Genomic DNA, 25,847 nt, shown 5'->3' on the forward strand with positions numbered 1-25,847 from the left:
CTGACATCACTTGGACTTGAAACCCTTGATGTCACAGACCATATAGAGGCTACGGAAGGTATTAGCCCATACTTTTCTACCCTGCCTCTACAAGCCACATCCGCACTCACCATCCCTGGTAGTACCGCCATCCCATCTTCCACCACTCTCTCCTCTCAAAGACGCAAACAATTAGTCTCTGCCCATCAAGGCCCCCGCAACGTCTCCAAGAAACAAAGAACCCCAAAGAAAGATGCTCCCAAACCAACTGAACCCTCAAAGAAACGCAAAATCACCCAAACTGTACCCTCAAATGACAAATCCTCTGAAAGTGATTCTGATGAGGATGCACTACCCATCTCCATCCTAAAGAAAAGAAAAACCGATCCCACTGGCCAAATGCGTGATCGGACTGATACCTCAGCCTCTCAAAAGGCTCCGGTAGTCCTTGGGGTGGCCGCAGACCCATTCAACATCACAATCGAATACCACTCGGACTCAGAAAGTGAGTCTGTTTCACCTCATCGTGGAGACTCACCCCCAGTTCACTCCCAAGAGGATGACACTGGTTCTCGCCCTTAGGTCTCCAGGGCTTCCCGAATTCACTTCTTTTCTCATGAGAAGTTGAAATCCATACTTTTGACTGTCACCCAAACACTGCAAACACCTTCCCAACCGCAGGGCAATTCTTCCGCCCTTTCCAGAACTGAGCCGAGGCCATACTTGACCACGGGTCAAGGAGACCGAGGAAGCTCAGGAAATCCTACTTTGCTTACATCTGTTCCAGGTGGTTTAGGCACGGTGAGCACTAATGTGCAAGGATCCGTGAACCCGGAGGACACTTCGGTGCGATTCCAAGGATTTAACGGAGATGAATCGAATGATTCATGGTTACATTACACTCCTGTATCTGAGTCCGATATCAAGAAGTATGCCACTTTCCGTAGGGAATTCGAAGCAAGGAAGGATCAGCAAATCAAGTAACTGCAACAGGAAATTCAATCTGTAGCTAAGTATTGGGCGGACGCAATCAACAATGCCAACACCGTAACCACCATTCTGAAAGTACAAGAGTGGATGACCGAAATGGCTGAGACGATCCGCAAGGCTCAGTCCACTCATGGTGGTGAAGGTGCAACCAAGGTCCCTCCAGTTCAAACTCCAACTCCTTCTGTTCGTGATTCTCAAGAAGGCGGAACCGCAGTCGAAGTTAGCTCAGCTCCCACATTCGGCTTCGACGATTTTGATCTAAATGAGGTAAATCAACCTCACCCTTCTGATGATGATCTAATGATGATTTTTGATGAAGAAGAAGAATCGAGTGGTTCTCACCACTCAACCTCCAAGCCAAAAGCCAAAAAGAAGAAGAAGAAGAATGCGGTGACCAGAAAGGAATTTTTAAGTATGCAAGCTAAAGTCGATCAGATTCTAGCTGCGGTTAAGCCAACACAACCGCAACCAGAAGACAATCCCGGACCGCAGTCCTTAATCGAACGCATTGAATGACTGGAAACCCGTGAACGATTGGCTGCGGAGCGTATTTCCCTGAAGGTTGAAATGGGAATCCGATCCCTGGATATAAGTCGCCAAGCTGACCACAAGCAATTAATGGCTGCTGCGGAGCACCTCATCTCTGAGGTGTCCGCAATCAAGAAAGACTTACAAGCAGCCATTGCGGCCCAGTCAAGTCAATCTCAAAAACTGATCGATGAGACTCACACTGCATATGAGTCCACTATCGCAGTCCTTCAAGCTACCATCAACAGACTGCAACGATCGTTATCTTCAAACTTCCATGGCCCCGAAATTCTTCAGCTCACAAAGGAGATTCAGCGGTTTCTCTTCAACACCGCCATTCCCAACAATCAGCAACTAGCTAATGTTCTTAAAGCACAGTTCCAGGAAGTATATGCCAAAGTCGATGGTCTCAGACAATGGCTTGAGGATGCTCCGATGTTGCATTCCTCAAGAGGGGGAAGTGAGGAAGAAGACCATCATTCCAATAGCCTTTCTCAACATCAAAGTCCTGTTAGGTTTTCAGCATTCTAACACTCCTATGGTGTACATGCAACCCTATAAACCTTGGATCTATGTTTTCTCTATTATACATGCAAATATTAAATATTCCAAGGTTTCATCCTAACTAGCATATTATGAAGCACCTATACTACAAAGTTCTAGTTAGATGACATACCTTTTGATGTAGCTTGATGTCTTCAAGCTTTAAGAGCTTAGCCCCAATAGTGTGGAAGCCTCAAGTGGAATCACAAATCACCAAAACACCTTGGAAAGCCTTTAGAGAATATGGATACTTGGCTCACACTATGAAATCGGTTATTGCCCTCTTTAGTGTATCCACACTAGCCACTAGCATAATTTCATGAACCATAAGACCCTTTATATAGTGTGGAGGATTAGGGTTAAACCCTAATACCCATGACCTTTCATTTCCTAGGATCCATGGGTTAAAGCTCCATGGACTATCCATGATGACTTAGCCCAACCTAAATGAAGTTGGCCCACTACACATATATATATCTAAGAGTCCATATTTAATTAGTTCCTTTTGATCACTTAATTAATTATAAATTAATTCTTGATCAATACTAATTAAATAATATGATTATATATTAATATATTAGAACTTATAATATATTAATATAAATCATAAATATACTATTCTCAAAAGACTATCCATATAAATTGTGTCGGTGAAGTGCAACCCAAATGGACCATGCCGGGTCGGGTCAAGTACATACCAAATATAGTTATGGACTTAGACATTAATCCAACAGTCTCCCACTTGGATAAATCTAAAACTATTATTGAGTATGACTTCAAAAACCAACTGGCAATCGTAGCTCTTAAAGCCGCTGTCGAACTCTGATCTTGTCAATGAACTCTGACCTCTGTCAATGACTTGTCCATTAGATAAGGGATCATATATTCCTCCATTCTAGATATCATATGGACTGAGACATGGATTATAATCATTCTCTCTGTCCATTTGTTGTTTCCCGATTTTCGATTTATGATGACTGACTGATTGAACAAATCAAATCAGTCCTGGCTTGGCCAAGCACTCACCTGTGTCATCGCTAAATCATCGAGGGGCCCACAGATATCGCTTTTATCCCGAAGGTAAAAGGAATGGATAAACTTCGACTCATATGGCTTGTTCTACTACTTGTTGAATCATACACAAAGGCACGTTTTATAACATCGAGTTACCAATGCGTTTTCGTGCAATCAATGTATAACCAACTCATAGTAACAACTCATATCTCTAGGTTTTAAGAATATAAGATATTATCGTCTCATGATCACTCGTGATAAAATCCATGAAGTGATTCAAATGAGCGTGGGTTGAATGCAATACTCAGAACTTATGAGCACTCATGAGTGTTGTAGCACCACTTTGTCCACCAACTTGGACCTCTACAATCCAACGCATGACAGTCTTGATTCATATCTACTTCCAACATATGACCGACTGTGGATAGTTTGAATAACTTAGTCATTCAGGAAGAATGACCTAGTTTATTCTGGAAGTCAAAACATGCAAAATGAAACACAAGAATAAATTAATCAAATATGGTATCAAACCCTATGAATATAAATAGACCACTTTTATTTATCACCATACTGATTACTCATTATTTCATTGTTTCGGTTTTATCAACTTTATACCTGAATTAAAAACACTATTTGTCCCATGCTCCAAGCATGTACACTATGTTTTTCTAAACAATAGCTTTGCCATACACCAAGTATGCACTCTATGTTTGTCTATGATCCTTACTTTGTGAAATAAACCAATTGAACATAATTTCAATGATTCTAATTTCACACTCCCAAATCCTTATCGAAAAATGTGAGAATTTCAAATTCCTATCATTTATCGAAATCTGTTTAGATTTTAAACTTATATGCACTGACCCTCCTGTAATGAATATGTACAAAGTCACAAAGACTTGTCAACAGTCATTATAAGGTATTCCAATGGAGATCAACTCCATGGAAACTAAGTCTCATATTCAAAGTACATTGCTTTAGACATGCTTCTTGCATTAAGTTTTCTAATCTTACACAGATAACTTCCACCTATGGAGACAACTCCATATTCTCATTTTGACTATCACTTCTGAACAAGAGATGCCTCTTTTCAGAATATGTCAATATGGTCCTTCCAAAATTAGCACTATACTTCCAACTGTCCCTGAGCAACCAATCTTTGGTAAACCTCAGATTGTCCTCGACAATTGCTTAATCATTTTAGTCATATCCAATTCTAGACCTTTTCCCTTCTTAATGCCTCTGGGCATTTGGAAAAATTTAGAAATGACAAATATTATAGCACATGCAATCGATCCTGTACCCAAAGCAAATGGTACACGATTCATGATGTCTCACATAAAGACATGATTCTAGACCAGTCTTTTGCTACAATATTTTTATTTGCCATGTTTTCAAAACTTGACTATGAAGAGGGATGCCGTAATCATAATCGAATTTTGAGAACGCAATATATAGAATTTCCTTAAGTTGAACCAATCCAACATGAAATTCATATATATATTCTTGACTAAGGATGATTAAGGTCTCAATCTAAGCCTTTAGAACTGAAATGAAGTATATCCTCTCCCTTAATTATAGCAAAACAACTTTTTCAATCCCTACAGCCTCACGAATTGAAACTTTTGTTTTCTATAATTAACATTGCTAACTTGCAACACTAACAATAATTATCATGCTCCCACTAACATGATGATTATTAGCATAACACTTATGCTCCCACTAGCTTTGACATGTACTCAGAAATCAGCTGGACTTCTAGAAATCAATACTTTATTGACTTCCTTACCAAAGTTCAGATTTCTGATACGAGATGCTTTGATAAAACTTTATCAAAATCATACACCTTTCCTTAGATAGCATGCATGTGTGTCTAAACAAATTCAGAACTATGAAAAGGGATGTCGTAATCATATTCTCAATTGTTTAGACCTTTTGCCATCTGCTTCAAATCTACTTGGTGGAAGTGTTTCCTGACCATCATTTTCATGAATCGGAGAGAAACCTTATGACCCTTAGATTTTATGGTGTATGTGTTCTTATCCATGTGAATCGTCAAAACCATAGTCACAAGACAAGGATAATGACAAATCCAAACTCATATGGACTGAACTTATGCAATCTTAACTTCTTGCCACCTGGCAGTACAGGGCCTGCCATGGCTTCCAAATTGTTATGCAACCAATTGAGAACTTTCAGAACTCCTATGCAAAGCCAACTTAAACTGGAATGGGCACATAATATGTCAACACGATAGGCTATAAACCTCAAGTCGTGTGCTAGTGAAGAACCTCAGGTTTTATTCTTGATTAGTTCTTGAAATTCTTTTTAGGATCTTTAAGACTCCCACTATCCTCTTGACATATAAGACTATCTTGCCAAATATTCAAGAGATAGTGCGGATTCTTTATCAAGACAAACACTTCACACAATTGGCCTTAGTTGGTCTTTGTTTTATCCAAAACATCACAACTTACCAATTTCAAATGTACAAGAGTAGGACACTTTTACTCTTACATTTGACAAGTGTTTTAAACCTTTCTTTAAGATATGTCACTCAAGTTACAATCTTGGAGTATGACTCTAAGAATTGTTTTGGAAACGAAGTATGACTCATCTTCCTGATCTAACCATTTCAACAATTCATGACTCCTCTTCTTAGTCATAAGAATGCACTAAGATGACCTTTAGAGGACTAATTGTGATATGATTTCTAAATCATTAAGATCATCACAAACATGATACTAAAGTACTCTCCTATCTTTTTAGATTTGAGAAACTTTTATCTTTCTGCCTAATTTGATTCTTCCCATTCGTTCTGCCATACATTGAGACTTTTTCCAATGTTTCAGAATTATACTTAAACTTGTAAGTATAACCATATTTACTAAACTTTAGTAAATCAAATAGTCTTAACGAGCTTTGTGGTGGACATGACCAGTGCACATGAATGTGTACTCGATCCCTTTAGTCCTTCACTTGACTCACACATCCATGTGAACAAGTAATTAGTCTTGATTTTCCAATGCTTGAAAGTTCTCATTCATCATACTATTCAACTTGCATGATTCCAAGTTTCGGTCCAATTGAAACTTGGGCGATGAGGAACTTTCCTGATTTGGTAAATTTAGACACTACCACAAATGAAAGAATCAAATCCATTTTCCAATATTGTTGTCAGTGGAATCATATAAGCAACAATTTTCCACAAATGCCATTGTAAGGATACTTCAAATAAATAAAATTAAACAATTTTCTTTTATTTTAAAACTTTGCGGAAAAACTTATCCTTACAATCCACATGGAAAATTGTTGTTATCTATTCCTTAGCAATATATCATAACTTCTTAAGCAACTGCTCAAAATTCTGATGCGATCGAAATCCACCTTCGCGATCAGAATCAACATATACTTCCTTTAAGATTTCTCTCTATTCTTTGATTCTTAAAACATCAACATGTGACCCAGTCACATCATGTAATGAGGATCTCAGAATAGAACTTAACAGAGTTAGATAATGGGCTCTACTTGATGTAGAGTCAAACTTATTGACTTTAACATCCTTAGGTAAATTTGACAGCTTTGCAATCAACGCCCCTTCCTTTGGCAAAATATACATATGGACCCTTTGGTAATGGGACTATCTCAGACTTAGCCTTTCTATTTACCATTTGGTCAACCGGGTTGCCTATGGCCAATCCCTTTCCATTGGGAAGAGAATGCTTTTTCTGGATTTCCAGTGTCACCATTGTCACTGTCCATAAAGTTTTTGGGAAGTTGATCTTCTAATCAAATTTGCTTTACTATCGTTCCAAATCATTGCTGATTCAGCAGCACCAAGCAAATAGATATGATCATTAAGGTTCATGTCATAGTCTGTTTCATAGTAGTTCCAAAGGAACTCACTATGTGACTTAGAAAGTGATTGAACATCCAACTTTCTCAAGACTTTGACACCCAACTCTCCCGGCTTGTCAATATGTGACTTCATCTCTAAGATGTGATCACACATAGACCTTGCTTGCCATTAGGGCTTGAGTGACCTTGAACTTGTGGTTTAGGGAGAATAATTGGAGGAGGTGGAGGAAGAGAAGTATGACTTCCATGAGCCAAACTCGGGAAGTCATATTCATTAGGAAAGCTTGGTTTGGGAAGATCATTGTTGTCTAAACCAGACATCAACAATGGGAGAAATTCACGTAAAGTTGATTTAAGTCCTTAATATAACACCCAATATGATATATTAAGGCTAGGACCCAACAAACTATTTTATAACTTGGAAGAGGGATGCCGTAATCCAAGCTATAAAATATTTGAAGGTAGGTGAATGACGATTCACCAATTTCCACCAAGATAAACGAAATGTATTATTAGGTTTTAATTGGTTTTGAAACTCCTAGATTCTTTTGAGATTCATTGAACTTTTTCAATGGCATGTTTCAATATCGAGTGTGCCCTTTAGGTTTTGTGACTGGGATGCCGAGGATCACAAAACAAGGTGTGAAGTAACCATGCAAATATACTTGGTACCCTTAATATTTACCCCTTAATCGATGTGCCGGTTAACCACACACGCTCCAACGATACTATGATAAACATTAAGTTACCCTTTGCCTACCTTGTTAAGTCCAGGTTAGTGTGCCGGTTAACCACACACGCTCCACTAACAGCTTAAACAAAGTGCAAAGTGTAATTTCATGGATTAGCACCTTATTCACATTTTCCTAAGTAACTAAGATTGGGTATTAATAACAGTTTAGTTACTTAGTATTTATCATTAATACTTTTAATGAAGGGAGAATTATAGTCCTTGTCCTACCCGTTCGGCTAACGACCCTCCACCGGTCAACGAAGCGGTGGGTGAGAGTGGACACCCATTAAACTGCCATTTTATAGGCAGTAACCTTATACCCCCCTTATAGATCGGCTTCGTGAATGAGGCGTACTAATGGTAAGACGACTTTACTCTTATACATATATATAAATATTATTAACTTATAATATTATAAAGTATAAGGGTTGAATTTTAACTTTTAAAATTCTAAGGGCTTAACTTGGAATTAAAATATTCATAAGTGAAAACTTTACAAATTCCAAAACTTGAGGGCAAGTTTTGAAACTATTCAAAACTTTTCATTTCATAACTTATGAGTTTAATTAAGGTTTAATGAAAAAAAAATTCAAGTTCCATAACTTGAGGACAAGTTATGGAAGACATTAAATCATATAAACTAATACAAATCTTGAAACTTTGACAATTATCCTTTGAAGACTCTTGGAATTCATAACCTAAAGAGTTAATAAACGAGACATTTCACATCCATAACCTATGGAAGTTTCAAAACTCTTAAGATCATAACTTCAAAAAAACTTTTGAGTTCCAAAATTTTATGACAAAATTTGTAACTCCTTAAAACCATTTAGATCAAACTTTTAAAACAAATAAAATAAAATAATCATATCATCCTATCTTTTAATAAATTGACCTAATTCAACTCTTGTAGTAAAGTGACTCAAATTTTATAAATAATTAGTTTTTCATAAAATCAAGTAATTATCATAAAATTTGACAAACTTCATGTTTTTTTTTTCTTTTTTTTTTCCTTCAAATTGAAAAAAAAATACATTTGCATCAATATAACATAAAACAACCCATGGCTCTGATACCACTGTTAGGTTTTCAGCATTCTAACACTCCTATGATGTACATGCAACCCTATAAACCTTGGATCTATGTTTTCTCTATTATACATGCAAATATTAAATATTCCAAGGTTTCATCCTAACTAGCATATTATGAAGCACCTATACTACAAAGTTCTAGTTAGATGACATACCTTTTGATGTAGCTTGATGTCTTCAAGCTTTAAGAGCTTAGCCCCAATAGTGTGGAAGCCTCAAGTGGAATCACAAATCACCAAAACACCTTGGAAAGCCTTTAGAGAATATGGATACTTGGCTCACACTATGAAATCGGTTATTGCCCTCTTTAGTGTATCCACACTAGCCACTAGCATAATTTCATGAACCATAAGACCCTTTATATAGTGTGGAGGATTAGGGTTAAACCCTAATACCCATGACCTTTCATTTCCTAGGATCCATGGGTTAAAGCTCCATGGACTATCCATGAAGACTTAGCCCAACCTAAATGAAGTTGGCCCACTACACATATATATATATCTAAGAGTCCATATTTAATTAGTTCCTTTTGATCACTTAATTAATTATAAATTAATTCTTGATCAATACTAATTAAATAATATGATTATATATTAATATATTAGAACTTATAATATATTAATATAAATCATAAATATACTATTCTCAAAAGACTATCCATATAAATTGTGTCGGTGAAGTGCAACCCAAATGGACCATGCCGGGTCGGGTCAAGTACATACCAAATATAGTTATGGACGTAGACATTAATCCAACAACTCCCCCCCTCATAACTGAAAGAGTTCCCTCACCGCATCAGTCTCCACCGCAAAAGGAGATCATTAAAAAAAAACCCTCTCCTGAGCGACCAGAGACCCCTCCCCACTTCAAAAATCTTGCACCCAACATGTCATCCGAACACTCAGATGACTCCCCCGCAACGCAACAAAAGAAAAAAGATTGGAAAGCAGCCAAGTTCGTGGAGATCATCTGGAGAGAAAACGGATTCGACATTACTATTGATGAATCCTTAGTAAATTCCTGGATCAATCCCCACCGCAGACTCCTAGATGATGACTACAAACCATACCTTACCTATGCTGAACCCCCCTCTAATGGTTATTGGGATGTTCCAATCTCTCCCAATGCTAAATACTTCACTGTATTTGAGCCATTTGACCGCAACCTACCTGACCACAAGTGACTGCCTATGGAATTCGAAAGACTTAATCGATTCTATGCTAAACATCCATCTTCCATAGAGAAAATCTGGTCTAATGATAGGCCATCCGCAGTCAAGAACTACAAACCCCGGATGTTCATGAAAGCTGACTTCATCCAATACACTCTCACAAGGAGGAATCATGACTATGTCCGTACCCAGGCTGACTTCCCATGCATGAACCCTGAAGAAGTCTTTCTGATAGCCAAGGTGTTCCAGAACAAGTCCGAGAAGCATCCGAAGATGAAGATAGCACTTGTAAGGGCGAGTATTTTCTTGAAGGAAACTGTCTGCGACTTTGCCAAAATTGATGCAGACATTCACCCCATCCTAGCCACAAAATTTGATCTTCCACCACTTGACCCCGCACCCATGATAACTGAAGGATTCCAAGAAAGATCCCTAGGTGCAACAAACTTCCCAGACCTCGGAGTCATCTTCAAACGGAAACTCAATGATACCAAATACTTCATTCCGTTGACTGCCGTGAACCGCCTTACAAGGAAGCAGATTGAAGTTTGTCGAACCGCAGTTGAAAAGTCAAAACACACAACTGCCGAAGTCAAGTTCGAGATTTTGAGAAGGATCACCTGGTTGGAAAATATCAGGAAATTTTGTTGGATACTGATCAAGTTTCTAAAACTTGACAACTGAAGAAAAGTTAAAGAGGTCACTTAGGGGGAAATTGTTGAATCATAAAAAGTGACCATCTTGAACTTCAGCTACCGCAGCCCACAAGGATCCGCAGTCAAGGTTTCATCAGCAGCCTCACCCGAAGTCATCATCAACCGCAGTCACTCTTAGCTACTAGATTACTTTACTTTGTCTACTTTTATTGTAATACTCTCTATTGTCCAGTATGCCTTGCATGGCTAGTTTTAGAGACGTGATCTAGTGTAATTCTTGAGACTCTATAAATAGTGCTCATTCTCACTTATTCAATACAACTTTTGATGCTATCATTTCTATCTCTCTATCTGATTACGCATCTCTCCTTACTCTCAAAATTCACTAGAGCATAACTGAATACAATCTCTCTTCGGAGCAAGTCACTTGTGACTTAATCACTAAGTTTGATCTCACTTACTAACTTGGTCTGAATGCATTCCTCGTTATGAATCAACTTATGTGTATACTTGATATAACAACTGTTGTCATTTACATTTCTTTACTTTTCCGCAACTGACTTTCTAACCTTCTATCTCTAACTTATTAATATTATTGTTGAGCTTTTAGATCCTTCGAGATAAACTATTCCGCAATTATACTTGTTCTAACGTTTGTTCAAGTGTGTCTCAAAGTTTTTCTCAACACTTTCTTCATTGCATAAGAACACAACCTAACCCTTGATTTGACGCGTCGCAGTAGACTACAAAATCTTCCGTCCCTTTTGGGAGGGACAAGATCGGTGCACTGCAGAGGGCTTTTTTTAAGGTCTAGAAAGAAGTTTCTTGTTTCTCCTCCCATTCGAATGACACACCTTTTTGAGTCAAGGTGGTAAGTGGCTTCGCAATCTTTGAGAAGTTATGAATGACTCTCCTGTAGTAGCCAGCGAGACCTAAAAACTGTCGAATTTCTGTTAGGGTTCGAGTAGTCGCCCAACTTTCGATAGCCTTGATCTTGGAAGGATCAACATGTATCCCATCCTAGCTGACTACATGACCTAGGAACTCCACCTTTCGAATCCAGAATTAACATTTAGAGAACTTCGCATACAATTTCTCTGCCTTCAAAGTTTCCAATACTTGTCGCAAGTGTTGGCGGTGTTCTTCCTTACTCTGAGAATAAACTAATATATTGTCAATGAAGACTATAACGAATTTTTCTAAGTAAGGTCGACACACTCGATTCATATGGTCCAGGAATACTGCGGGTGCATTCGTTAGACCAAAGGGCATCACTACGAATTCATAGTGACCGTAGCGAGTTCTGAAAGCAGTCTTTGGAATGTCGGCCTCCTGGACTCGTAATTGATGGTATCCTGATCTCAGGTCAATCTTGGAGAAGAAACTAGCTCCTTGGAGTTGATCAAAGAGGTCATCTATTCGTGGCAAAGGGTATCAATTTTTAATGGTAAGTTTGTTTAATTCCCGGTAGTCTATGCACATACGAAATGACCCGTCCTTCTTTTTCACAAACAAGAACGATACTCCACAGGGTGAGAAGCTTGGTCTAATGAAGCCTTTGTTGAGTAATTCATTCAACTGGCTCAACAGTTCTTGCATTTCTGAAGGTGCAAGACGATAAGGGGCTTTAGCTACAGGGGTAGCTCTGGGAATCAAGTCGATTCATAATTCGACTTGGTGTTCAGGAGGGACTCCTGAGATATCTTCAGGGAACACATCAGGGAAATCACAGACTTCAGGGATATCCTTGATGCTTTTCACTTCTTGTGTCTTATCAACAACGTGAGCTAAGAAAGTGCAGTAATCTTTACGAAGATACTTCTGAGCTTTGACGCAAGAAATGATTTGAAGATTCACACTAGATTTGTCGCCATAGATAACGAGAGATTTGTTACTTGGCAGATTAAGACGGATTGCTTTCTCGAAACATAGGATATCAGCATGATGAAGACTTAACCAATCCATGTCGATTATGATGTCAAAAATTTTAATTGAGATCGGCATAAGGTCAATTTGGAATGATTGGTTATTTATAGTTAGTGTGCATCGTATGTAAATGTCATTGGTACTTTCGGTTTTTCCGTTGGCCATCTTAACGGTGAATGTATCTTTTAATGCTTTGGGATTTTGGTTTAGAATATGTTTGAACTTATGGCTTACGAAACTTTTCTCTGCACCGGTATCGAAAGGAATGCATGCGTAAGAGTCGTTGAGAAGGAACGTACCGGTCACCACATTAGGATCCGCTACTACTTCTTCATAGACAATCCTCAAGAATCTTCCAGTACCACCATCGTTCTTTAACTTAGGACAAAAAATAACCAGATCACTGAACCTGGCAATATATGTTTCTATATCAGAGTCTTTCATCGACAGACTCATAAGTTCTTCCTCTAGCTTTTAAATTTCGCCGCGGGGACAATATTCTGCTAGCATCAGGATTTTTAGATCATCCCATCCCATAGCATTGGCGACTGGAAGGGTTAAGGATTTGACATAGCCATTCCACCAGGAAAGGGCTCTGTCCAGGAAGGTACATGCTGCAAACTTAACCTTGCTTGCTTCATGGCATGCACAGATTTCAAACACTGATTCTATTTTCTCAAACCAGCGCGTCAGAGTAATAACACCTCCGGTGCCATCAAAAGTTATGGGCTTTGCATTAGTAAAGTCTTTATAGGAACACTCACGAGGGTGTCCAAGACCTTCGCCATGACCGGAAGTTTGAGTACCACTGCCTGCTCTACCATTACCCCTGGAGTTGGTTTGTACCATGGTAGCAGCCACTGCTGCCTGAAAGACAGTAGCGTCAAATTATGGAGGAGGTGGTGGCGGTGGAGGTGGTATCGGTGCTTCATCGACATGTCTCAGATTCTTTCTGTTTGAATTTCTGGGAGGCATCTTTAGCTTCAAGATATAGAAATGGAAAGGTAGTAAGACATCAATAGAGATAATAAAATCAAATGTCTTTGAACTAATTACATTAGTTCTACAGGTACTCAGAAGAAGTTTACATAGTAGTCCAGTACAGGGAACAACTTGTAAAATGACAATGTGAAATTTGGTAATGATTTTTCAAAGGAAATAAGATGCTTGTCATACATAGGTAAATCGGATACATGGAATTTAGAAAATTTGACCTTGTAGTAGGTCTACAATATACCAACTTAACTGAAAACTTGACAGCATACTGACCAGTCGAAAATAAAATTTCGAGGTCGTACTATACACATGAAAACATCACTAGTGTATATACACGGATTTAGACTACATCCCAAAAGAGTAAGTAGAGTATGATCTACTTGCGAGGAGTACGGTTCGGATTCCTACTAGATTCAGCCAAGAATCTAGCTAGTTGGCGTTCTGTGGCGTACATACGCCTTTTTAGTATCACTTGACGTTCTCGAATTTCTCTAGCTTCAGTTCGACTTGCTGCTAGTTCCCTTCGTAAGATTTCGGTAATATTCCTGGTTGCCTCATGGTTTCTAATCAGGTGGTGAAGACGGAATGTCTTAACTCTTATGGTAGAACTAACTTGTACAACTCCATCGATAGTAGATCTTCCTTGCTCATCGTTACGCGCAACCCGACGCACTAACACGGGAAGGGCTCTGTCTGGTGAGCCTCCTTCGTCAAGATTGTAAAAGCTTCGATCTCCATTATAATGATGGTTCTTACCCTGATCATGACTCCACCTATCTATGTTCACTGCGCACTGAGGTTTCGGAGCATGAAAGTTTTGTCGTGGATTGAAATTTTGGGCAACTTGAGGAGGGTTATAGGCTCCTGATTCCGAATCAGAATCTTCAGGAAAATCCTCTTTTATTGGATCTGCAGGATCCCCATCTGGTTCAGCATTGAGCCATCCCTCATTCCCTTGATTGGGAAAGTATGAATCTCCCGTTAGATTAAAACCAGCCATGTTATCTATGCGAGAATAGGAAGATAAGAGACATCTAATAGATTTGATAAATTCAAATAAACATATTCAAATTTCCGTATAAGAAACTTATATTTAACAGTTAATGTATTTTGTATAACATGACTTGTATTAGGTACTTCTATAACTTCAAATTGTATACTAATTATATATAACTTGGGTATAATAAACCGTCGATTAAATGATCCTGCTCTAAATCCACAACGAAACAAGGAATAGGAAATAAAGCTAGATCACATATTATAAGTCTATGAAACCTTAATTATATATAACTCTAATATACACTTAATATTTATAGCTCTACCAATAATGTTTCTTTTGTTTTTACATATTTGTTTCTAGTAAAGATTACTCTCTTGTATCTTGTTGTTTTTGTGTCATAAAATACTCCTATAGTATTTTATCTTTTATGTTGGATTCTAAAGTTCTTCTGGTATTTAGGTAAGTTTTAGACTTGTTGTAACACCACTATCACTCCCAACCAGATGTTGGTCATATCTCAAATAAATATAGTTGATCAGACTATATTGATCCCAGATATGATTACATAACTGTCCAGGTTTAACTGTAGTGTCCAACATCCAAATGCTTTTGTATTTTTCTTACTGTAATATAGTTTCCTGAATATATATATATATATATATATATATATATATATATATATATATATATATATATATATATATATATATGTTATTATACTTCTTATAAAATACTTAAATTCTAAAAGTATGCTTGTAGTAAGAGCGCTTCAGCCCCATAGCATTTATAGATTGTATATCTTTTATAGGTTGATATACTTAGTTCACTATAAACAATGCTCTGATACCAATCTGTCACACCCCCAAACCAGAACGGCAGAAACATTCGGGGGTGGAGGACTTCATGTATAGTATCACAACAATGCATAATAGTAATCAAAGTACAACAACAACCATTATATTTACAAAGCTATAAGTTTTACAACTGTGTTCAAAACATAATGTATATATGAATTCAAAAGTACAAGTTTAAAAGACACGAGTTTATAGATCTCCGTCTTCACAAAAGCTGTGGTTGTACCTGTATTATTGTTTCCCTGAGAATACAAGTAGAATTTGAAAAGGTGTCAACAATTAATTTGGTGAGTTCATAAGTATGTTTATAACTGAAACCTGTTTTCTTGATTATTGATAAAGTAAACATGTTTTTCCCCATAAAATCCTATGTTTTCTGATGTATTATATGGTAAGCAAACGGGGTGAAAGTTTCTGGTTTTTAAGTAGTATATTGTATTATAGTTTACATAAAATAAAACTATGTGAAGTTTTACTTATTCATACACTAATCATTTAATTCAATACCAAATTGTGAGTTATTATAACCATACTATGACTAGATGGTCTGAACACGACGTTCTTCAAACGTCGCAAAAGTTACAACATTTGTCACCACAGGTCTGCCTACCTAGCTGTTGCAAGCAGCTCTGGTGTGGGATTGTCAGCCCCGTATAGATCTATACACAAGTGTCACGCTCCCTCTCAAGGAAATTTTGGTTATAATTTCAGGACTTTTGTTGGTACTTGGAAAAGTACATGAAGGTAGTCTCACAAGTGTTATATTGATGATGATGTATAGAACATTGATAAGTTACTAGGTAATAAATACTCAGTAGGTCAGTTTCATAAACTATATAAAATATAGTTTATATGGTTGTTTTCTAATTGATGTTCTCTAAGGAATGTTTTCTACTCGTTTTCTATTAAGTACCAATGAATGTGTTTTCTAAACTATACCTATTATAGTTTAACAATTGGTAAGAATTGGTAATACCGCTATTACATGAAGTTCACTGTTTGTACCAAAAAGTACCAAACAGTTTGAAAACCCTTTTTATATTTATATAAATGTAATATTTATATAATTGTGATTAATTAGATCTTCGATTAAATAACTTTACCCCAAGCCCACAACCAAACAAGGAACATGAAATGAGGTCAAATTCATATTCTAAATCTTCAGAATCCAAATTATATAATTTACACAGATATAAATATGTAATTTTAACAATTATAACAATTTAAAATATACTAAAATATTTAAAAATATTTTGAGATATTAACACAATTTCATTGTGTTTCACTTGTATTCCCCCCCTAAAATAGTTAAAAATCATAAAAATGTAGGGGTATGAACTCACCTTTTGTGAGTGAATTGGATGAAAGATCGATATAGGGTGCTTGGTATGCCAAGTGAAGTCCCGATCTCAAATGGATCCTATTTAGCATATATTAACATATATATATGTATGAAGTTAGGGTCTATAATAGTTAATATGTAAGGAAACATCCTTACGAACTGGGATACACTTACAATAAACTGTTAGAACCGAAAATGAAGAGCGGAAAGATGATCACGGCTACACAAGAGGGGTTCACGGCCCTTGATGAGTTCACGGTCCAAGAACACTTGAAGTGTTCACGGCCCAAATGATGAATGTATGAAGGGTTCACGGCCAAGATGTCACACCCCCAAACCGGAACGACAGAAACGTTCGGGGGCGGAGGACGTCATGTTTAGTATCACAAGACATGTATCATAGTAATAAAAGTAACAAACAACCATTGTATTAATATTAAAGTGTTTAGAAAGTAGTGATTCACAAAAGATTGAATCCAAAAGTAAATAACAAAACAAGACATGAAGCTACTATGCTCCATCTTCAGAATCCGAAAACGCGTACCTGTCTACTAGTTACCTGAGAATACAAATTATTTTGAAAGAGTAGATCAGCATTTAAGCTGGTGAGTTCATAAGTATTTTAGTGATGTATTAGTAAGTTGAAAGTTCTTTTAGAAAAGTTGGCCTGTTCCTCCAGAAGATCCTATACCTTTTGATTTGATGAAAGATAAGTATAAATGGCTCTACAATCCTTTCTATGAGTACTAAATGAATATAAGTTATATAGAATACAGATCAAACAAACAATCGATTGTGTGAATCTGCCCTAAGCCCACAACCAAACATGGAACAGGGAATAAGGCGGAAGCCACACATCCCATTGTTTGTTAGATCTTTACTGTATATAACCCTGGTGCATTCATTTGGTACTCACGGAGTTAATTGTAATAGTTCATTTATATTTGATGAAAACATTCTTTAAGAAAACCCTTATTTCTTTTAGTAAAAATGGTAACCACAATAGTTCCTTCTATAATCACTTAGTTTATAGTAGCTATATATAATCTAATATCGAACAGATAGTTAATTGTGTGCATCTGCCCTAAGCCGACAACCAAACGAGGAACAGGAAGTAAGGCGGAAAGCACACATCTAACTATCTGTCGGATATTACATATATATAACCCTGATGTGTAAACTAAGGTATTATAGAATTAACCACTTAAGGTCCTTTAAGTTGTACGGGTTTAATAAAATGGATTAGTTTACTTAAGTTTCTAGTTTACTTAATGTTCTATTTGAAAGTATGTTTCTAGTTTAGTTTAGTTTAGTTTAATTAATGTTCTATTTGAAAGTATGTTTTTGTACTAGAAAACGGTGTATTGAATTTGTATACTATGACCTGACCTATACCTGGTACTCCTTATGATTACTTGATGTATACGGAATATATATACAGTCAAGATCGAATAGATAGTAGACTGGGTGCATCTGCTCTAAGCCCACAACCAAACAAGGAACATGAAATGAAGTGGAAGGCACACATCCTAGTATCTGCTGGACTCGATTAATATATATATCCCTAATGTATCTACCGAGGAATCATAAAGTTAGCATTATAGGCCCCCTTCTAACTGAATGTTCATGTTATGAATAAGTTATGAGGCGTTGTTCTAATATTTGGACAATTACTAGAAGTAATGAAATCATGTACTCTTAACGCCTCAGTCGATACTACTGTGAGTTTTGTATATATTTATGTGTTTTATTTATTATTGTCCGGTACTTTATAGATGTACCCTTTATAAATAACTCCAGTATCATACTCGTGTTTGCTAACCCTGGTACGTTGTATTTGTACCTTTGTTAGCGTAAACTCGGTATGATGTATTACCTCGTGTTTTCTAACCCTGGTACGTGGTATTCATACCTTTGTTAGTACAAACCCGACATCGTGTTTGCTAACCCTGGTACGTGGTATTCGTACCTTTGTTAGTACAAACCCGGTATGGTTATTTTGTATATATTTATGTGTTTTATTTATTATTGTCCGGTACTTTGTAGATATACCCTTTATAAATAATTCCTGTATCATACTCGTGATTGCTAACCCTGGTACGTTGTATTTGGACCTTTGTTAGTGTAAACCCGATATGATGTATTACCTTGTGTTTGCTAACCCTGGTACGTGGTATTCGTACCTTTGTTAGTACAAACCTGGCATCATGTTTGCCAACTCTGGTACGTGGTATTCGTACCTTTGTTAGTGCAAACCCGGCATGATGTATTTCCTTAATTTGTTATAAATAATGAGTTAAAGATACAATCTCTTCCTAGGATACTAGGAATATATAGTATAAGTGTGTAATTCATGATTTGCTCTTCTCTTATAGTTATAGTATGTTCCTCCCTGTACTAGTTATAGTATGTTCCTCTCTGCACTAGTTATAGTATACTCCTCCCTGTACTAGCTATAGTATGAACTCTCTGTATTAGTTATAGTATGTTCCTCTCTACACTAGCTATAGTATGAATTGAACCCCTAAACTATACCTATTATAGTTTACTAGTATGTTTGTTTGAATTGTTACTACCTTGAAATAAAGACTCATTTATCTACTAAGTTATGATTGTACTTTAAAAACGGAGTTTTATAAACCATAAAGTAACATAACTTTAAAAGAGTTTTTGCAATGATTTGATCACTTATAAACACATAAGAAATCCTTAAAAATGATGTTTATCACAAAACATTTACACAATTATCATTGTATTCAACTTGTATGCCCCCCCCCCCCCTTAAAAGCATTTAAAACATTTGAAAGATTGATTATAGGGGTATGAACTCACCTTATGTGCATGATTCAATTGCAGCTTCGCTTAAGGATGAGAAGTTCCACGAATGAATTTCCGAGACACAAATGAGTCCTAAATGACATATAATGGCATATATAGGCATGAAATTAGTGTTTTACACAACCAATACGTAAGGAAACACCCTTAGGGACTATGAAACACTTGGGCTAAGTGTTACAATCACATGTGATTGATCAAAGGGGGTTTAAGGCCACAACATGGATTGTACGGCCAAGGAGTGTACGGCCATGGAGTGTACGGCCGTACACTCATGGAAAACATGCATAAGTAAGGGTGTTTGATCCATGGGGAAGCTAGTGTGACAAATGCACAACCAAAGGATGACCAAGGCTTTCATTTTGGAGGGTTTTGAGGTGTGTACGGCCACACCAAGTGCGTACGGCCGTACACTCTCCAAGATGGATGTATTTTTGGGTCTTGATTCAAAGGGGTTCAAGGTTTCAAGAGTTCTAATGGATAACTAGCACCTAGCAAGTGTTTAAAGCCATAGATTATGGACTTAACAAGGGTATAAGGCCGAATATAGAGTGTACGACCGTACACTCTTGATGTTCTTGAGTTTTGAAGATGTTTCATGGATGAAATCATGGATTCTTACTAGATAATGGAATGAATCAACTAACAATGGAAGGAATACTTACTTAAATGAAGATGAAGATGAAAAAGCTTGATTATAGCTGAGAGAGAACTCGAGTTCTTGACTTGGAAGTTGAAGAAATGAATAAGAAATGAAGGGATGGCTTATATATGGGAGGTGGTATACGGCCACATTGAGTGTATGGCCGTACACCCATGTGTACGGCTGTACACTCCTCTTGAAGGAGTGTATGGCTTGAATACAACTCGATGAACCGAAGATAACATATCCCTACACCCAATCCTTAAGTGTACTAGGCTTAGAACTCATAAAACGATCCTTAACAATGCTAAAAGATAGCAGAAATGAGTCTGACTCTCAATTGATTGGCTGGACTTACAAGCTAAAAATTTTTGGGTTGTCACACAAGATGAAGGGTTCACGGCTAGAACTTCTTGAAGATCTTGAAGATTTTGATGAAAAGTGAAGGATCAATAGGTGAAAGCAAGTGGTTTCCAAGGAATGACAAGGAAAGGGTGTGATACTTATGTTTTTGAGATGAAAGGAGACCCTTTTGTGGATGATACTTGAGAGAGAATGGGAGAATTCACGGTTGAAAGATGAGAAATGAGGAGAAAATGGCTAACACTCACATATATATATATATATATATATATATATATATATATATATATATATATATATATATATGTGTGTGTGTGTGTGTGTGTGTGTGTGAGGGTTCACGGTCCGAAGGGTTCACGGCCGTGAACCTCATTTGCGGTCCAAAGGCGGTTGTGGCCGAGAAGACTTTCACGGTCTGAGGGTTTGCGGCCCTCGTTCACGGCCGAAGTCTGCTTGTTCTCAGTTGCGAGGCTGCTATCCGAAGGGAAAGAAAGAATGGTCTTCGGACTTCAACTTTTCACCTCTTAAACATATAACACCTTGAATACAAGGTGTAAACACTTATAAAATATTAATCTAACCCATTTAAGATAGAATAAGATTTAAGTTGACTTTAGTTGACCCAAGTTCGACTTTGATTAACTAGGGTTAACTTTACAAGAAGAAAATAACGGGATGTTACAGTTTGGGAGGCCAAGATTCGTCTCGCGGAGGATCTCGAAAATGCAGGTTCCTGGGACGTGGACGGTTGGCACGAGGCACTGGCCAAATTAACTGGCGAACCTGCTACCGCCAACTAGCATCCTGTACTACGTCTGACCGAAGGAGGGGAGAAGAATGGTGCGGTCGATGATGACCAGGCTGAGGTCTAGGCCTGCAAAAAATTAGCTTAAGTAGTTTTTGTTTTTATTAGTAATGTAAAAACAATTAATCTTTCGGTTGGATTGGTGCGCAACCCTTTTTTGAATGACATGGTAGTATTTTCCTTTCATATCTCTCTTTTGGTTTTTCTGCATAATTGTTATGATATTAGGATCCTTGAAAAATTAGGATCCAGGAAAACTAGGTTCCTGCATATAATCTCGAAGCAAAATCCTCTTAGTGAATTATTTTTAGCGTGCTTGACTTCTGATAACCAAATGGTTTTTGCTTAGGATCCTAGAAAGTTTACGATCCTTAAGCTTTATCTAGAGTTTTTTGAGAATAAGGATAGATGGAACCTGACTATCTCCAAATTTTTCCTTAAGCTTCATAAGTTCTTCAAACATGGAATTTGCTGACTATCTATGTCTTTGTTTTAGGTCTATGATCATATTTTCGCCGATCTAAGGATCCGAGCGGAGAGGGTAGAACAAACCCTTCAGGGACATGAGAGGATGTGGAAAGCGACCAATGAGGATCTGTTGATGAGGGTGGAGCTACTCAGCAATGAAAAGGACGAGCAGGAGGAGGAGCACTTGCATGAGATGGAGGAAGTGATCTCTGATGCGAAGGTCAGTGTTGCAGTAGCTGTTTCGGAGAACAAGATTCGTCTTGCGGAGGATCTCGAAAATGCAGGTTCCTGGGACGTGGACGGTTGGCACGAGGCACTGGCCAAATTAACAGGCAAGCCTCCTACCGCCAACTAGGATCCTGTACTGCGTCTGACCGAAGGAGGGGAGAAGAAGGGTGCGGTCAATGATGACCAGGCTGAGGTCTAGGCCTGCAAAAAATTAGCTTAAGTAGTTTTTGTTTTTATTAGTAATGTAAAAACAATTAATCTTTCGGTTGGGTTGGTGTGCAACTCTTTTTTGAATGACATGGTAGTATTTTCCTTTCATATCTCTCTTTTGGTTTTTCTACATAATTGTTATGATATTATGATCCTTGAATAATTGGGATCCTGGAAAACTAGGTTCCTGCATATAATCCCGAAGCAAAATCCTTTTAGTGAATTATTTTTAGCGTGCTTGACTTCTGATAACCAAATGGTTTTTGCTTAGGATCCTAGAAAGTTTAGGATCCTTAAGCTTTATCTAGAGTTTTTTGAGAATAAGGATGGAACCTGATTATCTCCAAATTTTTCCTTAAGCTTCATAAGTTCTTCAACCATGGAATTTACTGAGGATAAACCTCAACTTCGAAAAGAACTTAGGTTCACTGTTGACTTCTGATAATAAGGCTCTTCACCAATGAGGATCGATGAGGATCCTTAACGATGAGGATTCATAAAGATGAGGATCCTTAATGATGAGGATCTTTAAAAATGAGGATTCTTAATCATTATATCATACGGGGGAATTCCCTTCTTAAGATAACTTGTTTAGGTTATGGACTTCAACAATATTCTTGGTTAATACCATAAATTTGACTAATAACATGTCTAATGTTATGTACTGGGGAGGATCCCAATTCATGACGTATATCTTGGGAAGTATCCTTACATATAAAAATGTTATGATTCGTGTGTATTTTCTGGGGAAAGTTCCCAACGCGTGATAACATGAAGATGTTATAAACCTTATGTAATTTCTGGGGCAAGATACCAATTTTGGATAACATAAAGATGTTATAAACCTTAAGTAATTACTGGGGTAGGATCCCAATTTTGGATAACATGAAAATGCTATAAACCTTAAGGATCTTAATATGTTCAAGGATAAGAGGGTTGCCAAGCCACTGCATCGTGAAATGATCCCTTTATCCTTATCCTATAGTTAGATATCGTGCGTTCAAGCAAGGTGTATAAACCTTCGTTCGTGTTAAAGAGGTAAATAGCTCTTTAAACCTTAGAGGGGATTAAGTACCCTTAAAAGTAGGAAAGATGATCGGTCTCTAGCTCGTGTATATAATAGTTTGAAAATCATACCGTTGATATAATGGATTTGTTCAGATGCTGGGATTTTTGCGTGTCAAGAGACTTGTGTTTCAGGACCTTCAACCTTGAGCATCCTTATGTTTTAGGATCATAGCTTATGGAAATCCTTAGTTGTATGTTGTTCTGCATAGAAAACATTAGCTAGGGGTGGGCGTTAGTCTAGCTAACACCCCTCCGATGCTTAAGTTAGTAATGTATTCGTGGAGAAAATAAGTAATGATGAAAAGTTTAAGGTAAAGAACATGTGCACCTTGGTTTTGTTGAAGATCAATTGATCTTGTTCACATATAGTATGCTTTGAGATGTATAGCATTCCAAGATCTTGGAAAAATGTATACTTCGAGTGTTGCTGGCCAATATTCTCCTTTTCCTGCCTCAACATCTATGAGATATGGTCCTTCCCATTTAGGGGCTAATTTTCTTGCGCTAGGATCCTTGGTGTTTTGGAATGTTTTCCTTAATACCAAGTCTCCTATTTGGATTCTTCTGAATTTAATGTTCTTATTGTAAGCCTTGGTGATCCTTTGTTGATGAGCAGCAATGCGTATTTTGGAAAGATCTCTGAGTTCGTCAATAGTGTCAAGATCCTGGGCTAGGATCATGTCGTTATTCTCTTGATCTTGCAGCAAGTATCTTGCCGTCGGGATCACTACTTCGGTATGGATCACCGCTTCTGTCCCAAACACCAAACAGTAGGGGGTCTGACATGTGGCTACTTTGGAAGTAGTCATGTCTGCCCATAAGACGAAAGGAAGCTCTTCTGCCCATCTTCCTTTATTCTTATCCAACCTTTTCTTCAAGTTGTTTACTATGCTTTTATTGTGGGATTCTGCTTTACCATTAGCTTGGGGATGAACATGCGTGGATGTTATCATTTTGATCCCCCAACTTGTGCAAAAGTCTCTTGTCTTTTTGCTTATGAATTGGGATCCATTGTCGCATATGATTCAGTCGGGATCCAAAACCTGGTCAAGATATTACGTTCAATAAACGAGACTACCTCTTTGTCTCTTACCTAAACGAAGGCTTCAGCTTCGATCCACTTTGAGAAGTAATCAGTCATCACTAGCATGAAGACTTTTCCTCCTGAGGCTATTGGTAATTTTCCCACTATATCCATTCCCTATTTCATGAATGGCCATGGAGAGATAATAGGATGTAGAGGTTTTGCTAGTTGATGCAGGATGTTGCTATGTTTTTGGCAAGCATCACACTTTTGACCATGTAGAAAAGAATCTCTCTTCATGGTTGGCCAGTAGTATCATGTTCTTAGTATCTTGGAGCATAAGGATCTGCCCCCAGTGTGATTGCCACAATCTCCTTCATGTATGTCCTTCAAGACTTCTGCAGCTTCAGGATCTTCTAAGCATCTATGGTATGGACATGCCATAGACTTTTTATAGAGTTTACCTTGGATTATTACGAATCTTGAGACTCTTGTTCTGAATGCTCTTTTGCTTTTTTCTTCTGTTGGAATCGTGCCATTTTGGAAATAATCCATAATAGGTTGGGTCCATAATGGTGGACTTCTTTAAGGATCTTGTTCGTCGGGGTCCCTTCGAGGACGGGTCTGAGGGTCAGGATCTTCAATGGCTGCTACGCTTGTTGGTTGTTCAGGATCATCGGATTTGTCGGAGTGGGCTTCTATGGCTGGAGATATTATGTGGGTTATAGTGATCTTCGTTTCTGGTGGGATCCTTAGGGAGGATCCTAGGTTGGCTAATGCGTCCGCTTCTGTGTTTTCTTCTCTGGGAACTTGGATTAGGCTAAAGTTTTCAAAATCAGAGGCTAATTTTTTTGAGGATTTCCAGGTATAGTGCTAATCTTTCACCTTTCACTGCATAAGATCCGTTGAAGTGATTAGGTAATAATAAAGAATGAACAGATACCTGAAGATCCTTGATTTGAAGATCCTTAGCCAATTGTAGTCCCATGATTAGTGCTTCATATTTTGCTTCGTTATTGGTAGTATTGAATTCGCAACTTACTGTCTACGGTAGGATGTCCCCCTATGGCGATTTTAGTATGATCCCTAGCCTTGTTCCTTTTTGGTTTAAAGCTCCATCTGTGAACAATTTCCATTTTCCCAAGTGTTCATCTTCTAGGAGTTGTTTGGCTTCCATGTCCACTTCGTTTTGTAGACCATCACTAAAGTCAGCCATAAAGTCTGCTAATGCTTGTGATTTTATGGCGGATCTTGGTTCATATTTGATGTCAAACGTGCTTAACTTTACTGACCATTTTTCCATTCTTCCTGACATCTCTGGTTTTCTCAAAACATTCTTAATAGGATAATTAGCTTTCACATGTACAGTATGTGTCTCGAAATAATGTCTTAATTTAGTAGAAGCAGTTACTAACGCAAGAATTAGTTTTTCGATATGAGAATACCTGGTCTCAGGATCCAGGAGACTTTTACTTACGTAGTAGATGGGATGTTGGTCTCCATTAAGATCCTTTTCCAGGAC

The 25,847-nt window shown here is 37.6% G+C and overlaps 1 protein-coding gene across 1 annotated transcript; it reads right to left on the reverse strand.

Moving 5' to 3' along the window:
- Window positions 1-22,218: 22,218 nt before the first annotated feature.
- Window positions 22,219-24,254, reverse strand: LOC145113950 (uncharacterized). Its single transcript, XM_079049984.1, has 2 exons — window positions 23,844-24,254; window positions 22,219-22,224 (listed from the first exon to the last, which is right to left on the reverse strand). The coding sequence occupies exons 1-2, from the start codon at window positions 24,252-24,254 to the stop codon at window positions 22,219-22,221; spliced, it is 417 nt and encodes a 138-aa protein (XP_078906110.1).
- Window positions 24,255-25,847: the final 1,593 nt, after the last annotated feature.

Source organism: Lactuca virosa, chromosome 5 (genome assembly GCF_052849685.1).
Source record: "Lactuca virosa cultivar CGN04683 chromosome 5, Lactuca_virosa_CGN04683_v6, whole genome shotgun sequence".
Lineage (NCBI taxonomy): Eukaryota > Viridiplantae > Streptophyta > Magnoliopsida > Asterales > Asteraceae > Lactuca > Lactuca virosa.

Bases quoted from the DNA above. Each gene is read 5' to 3' on its own strand.
- LOC145113950 (XM_079049984.1), bottom strand. From the start codon at position 24,254: ATGATAACATCCACGCATGTTCATCCCCAAGCTAATGGTAAAGCAGAA.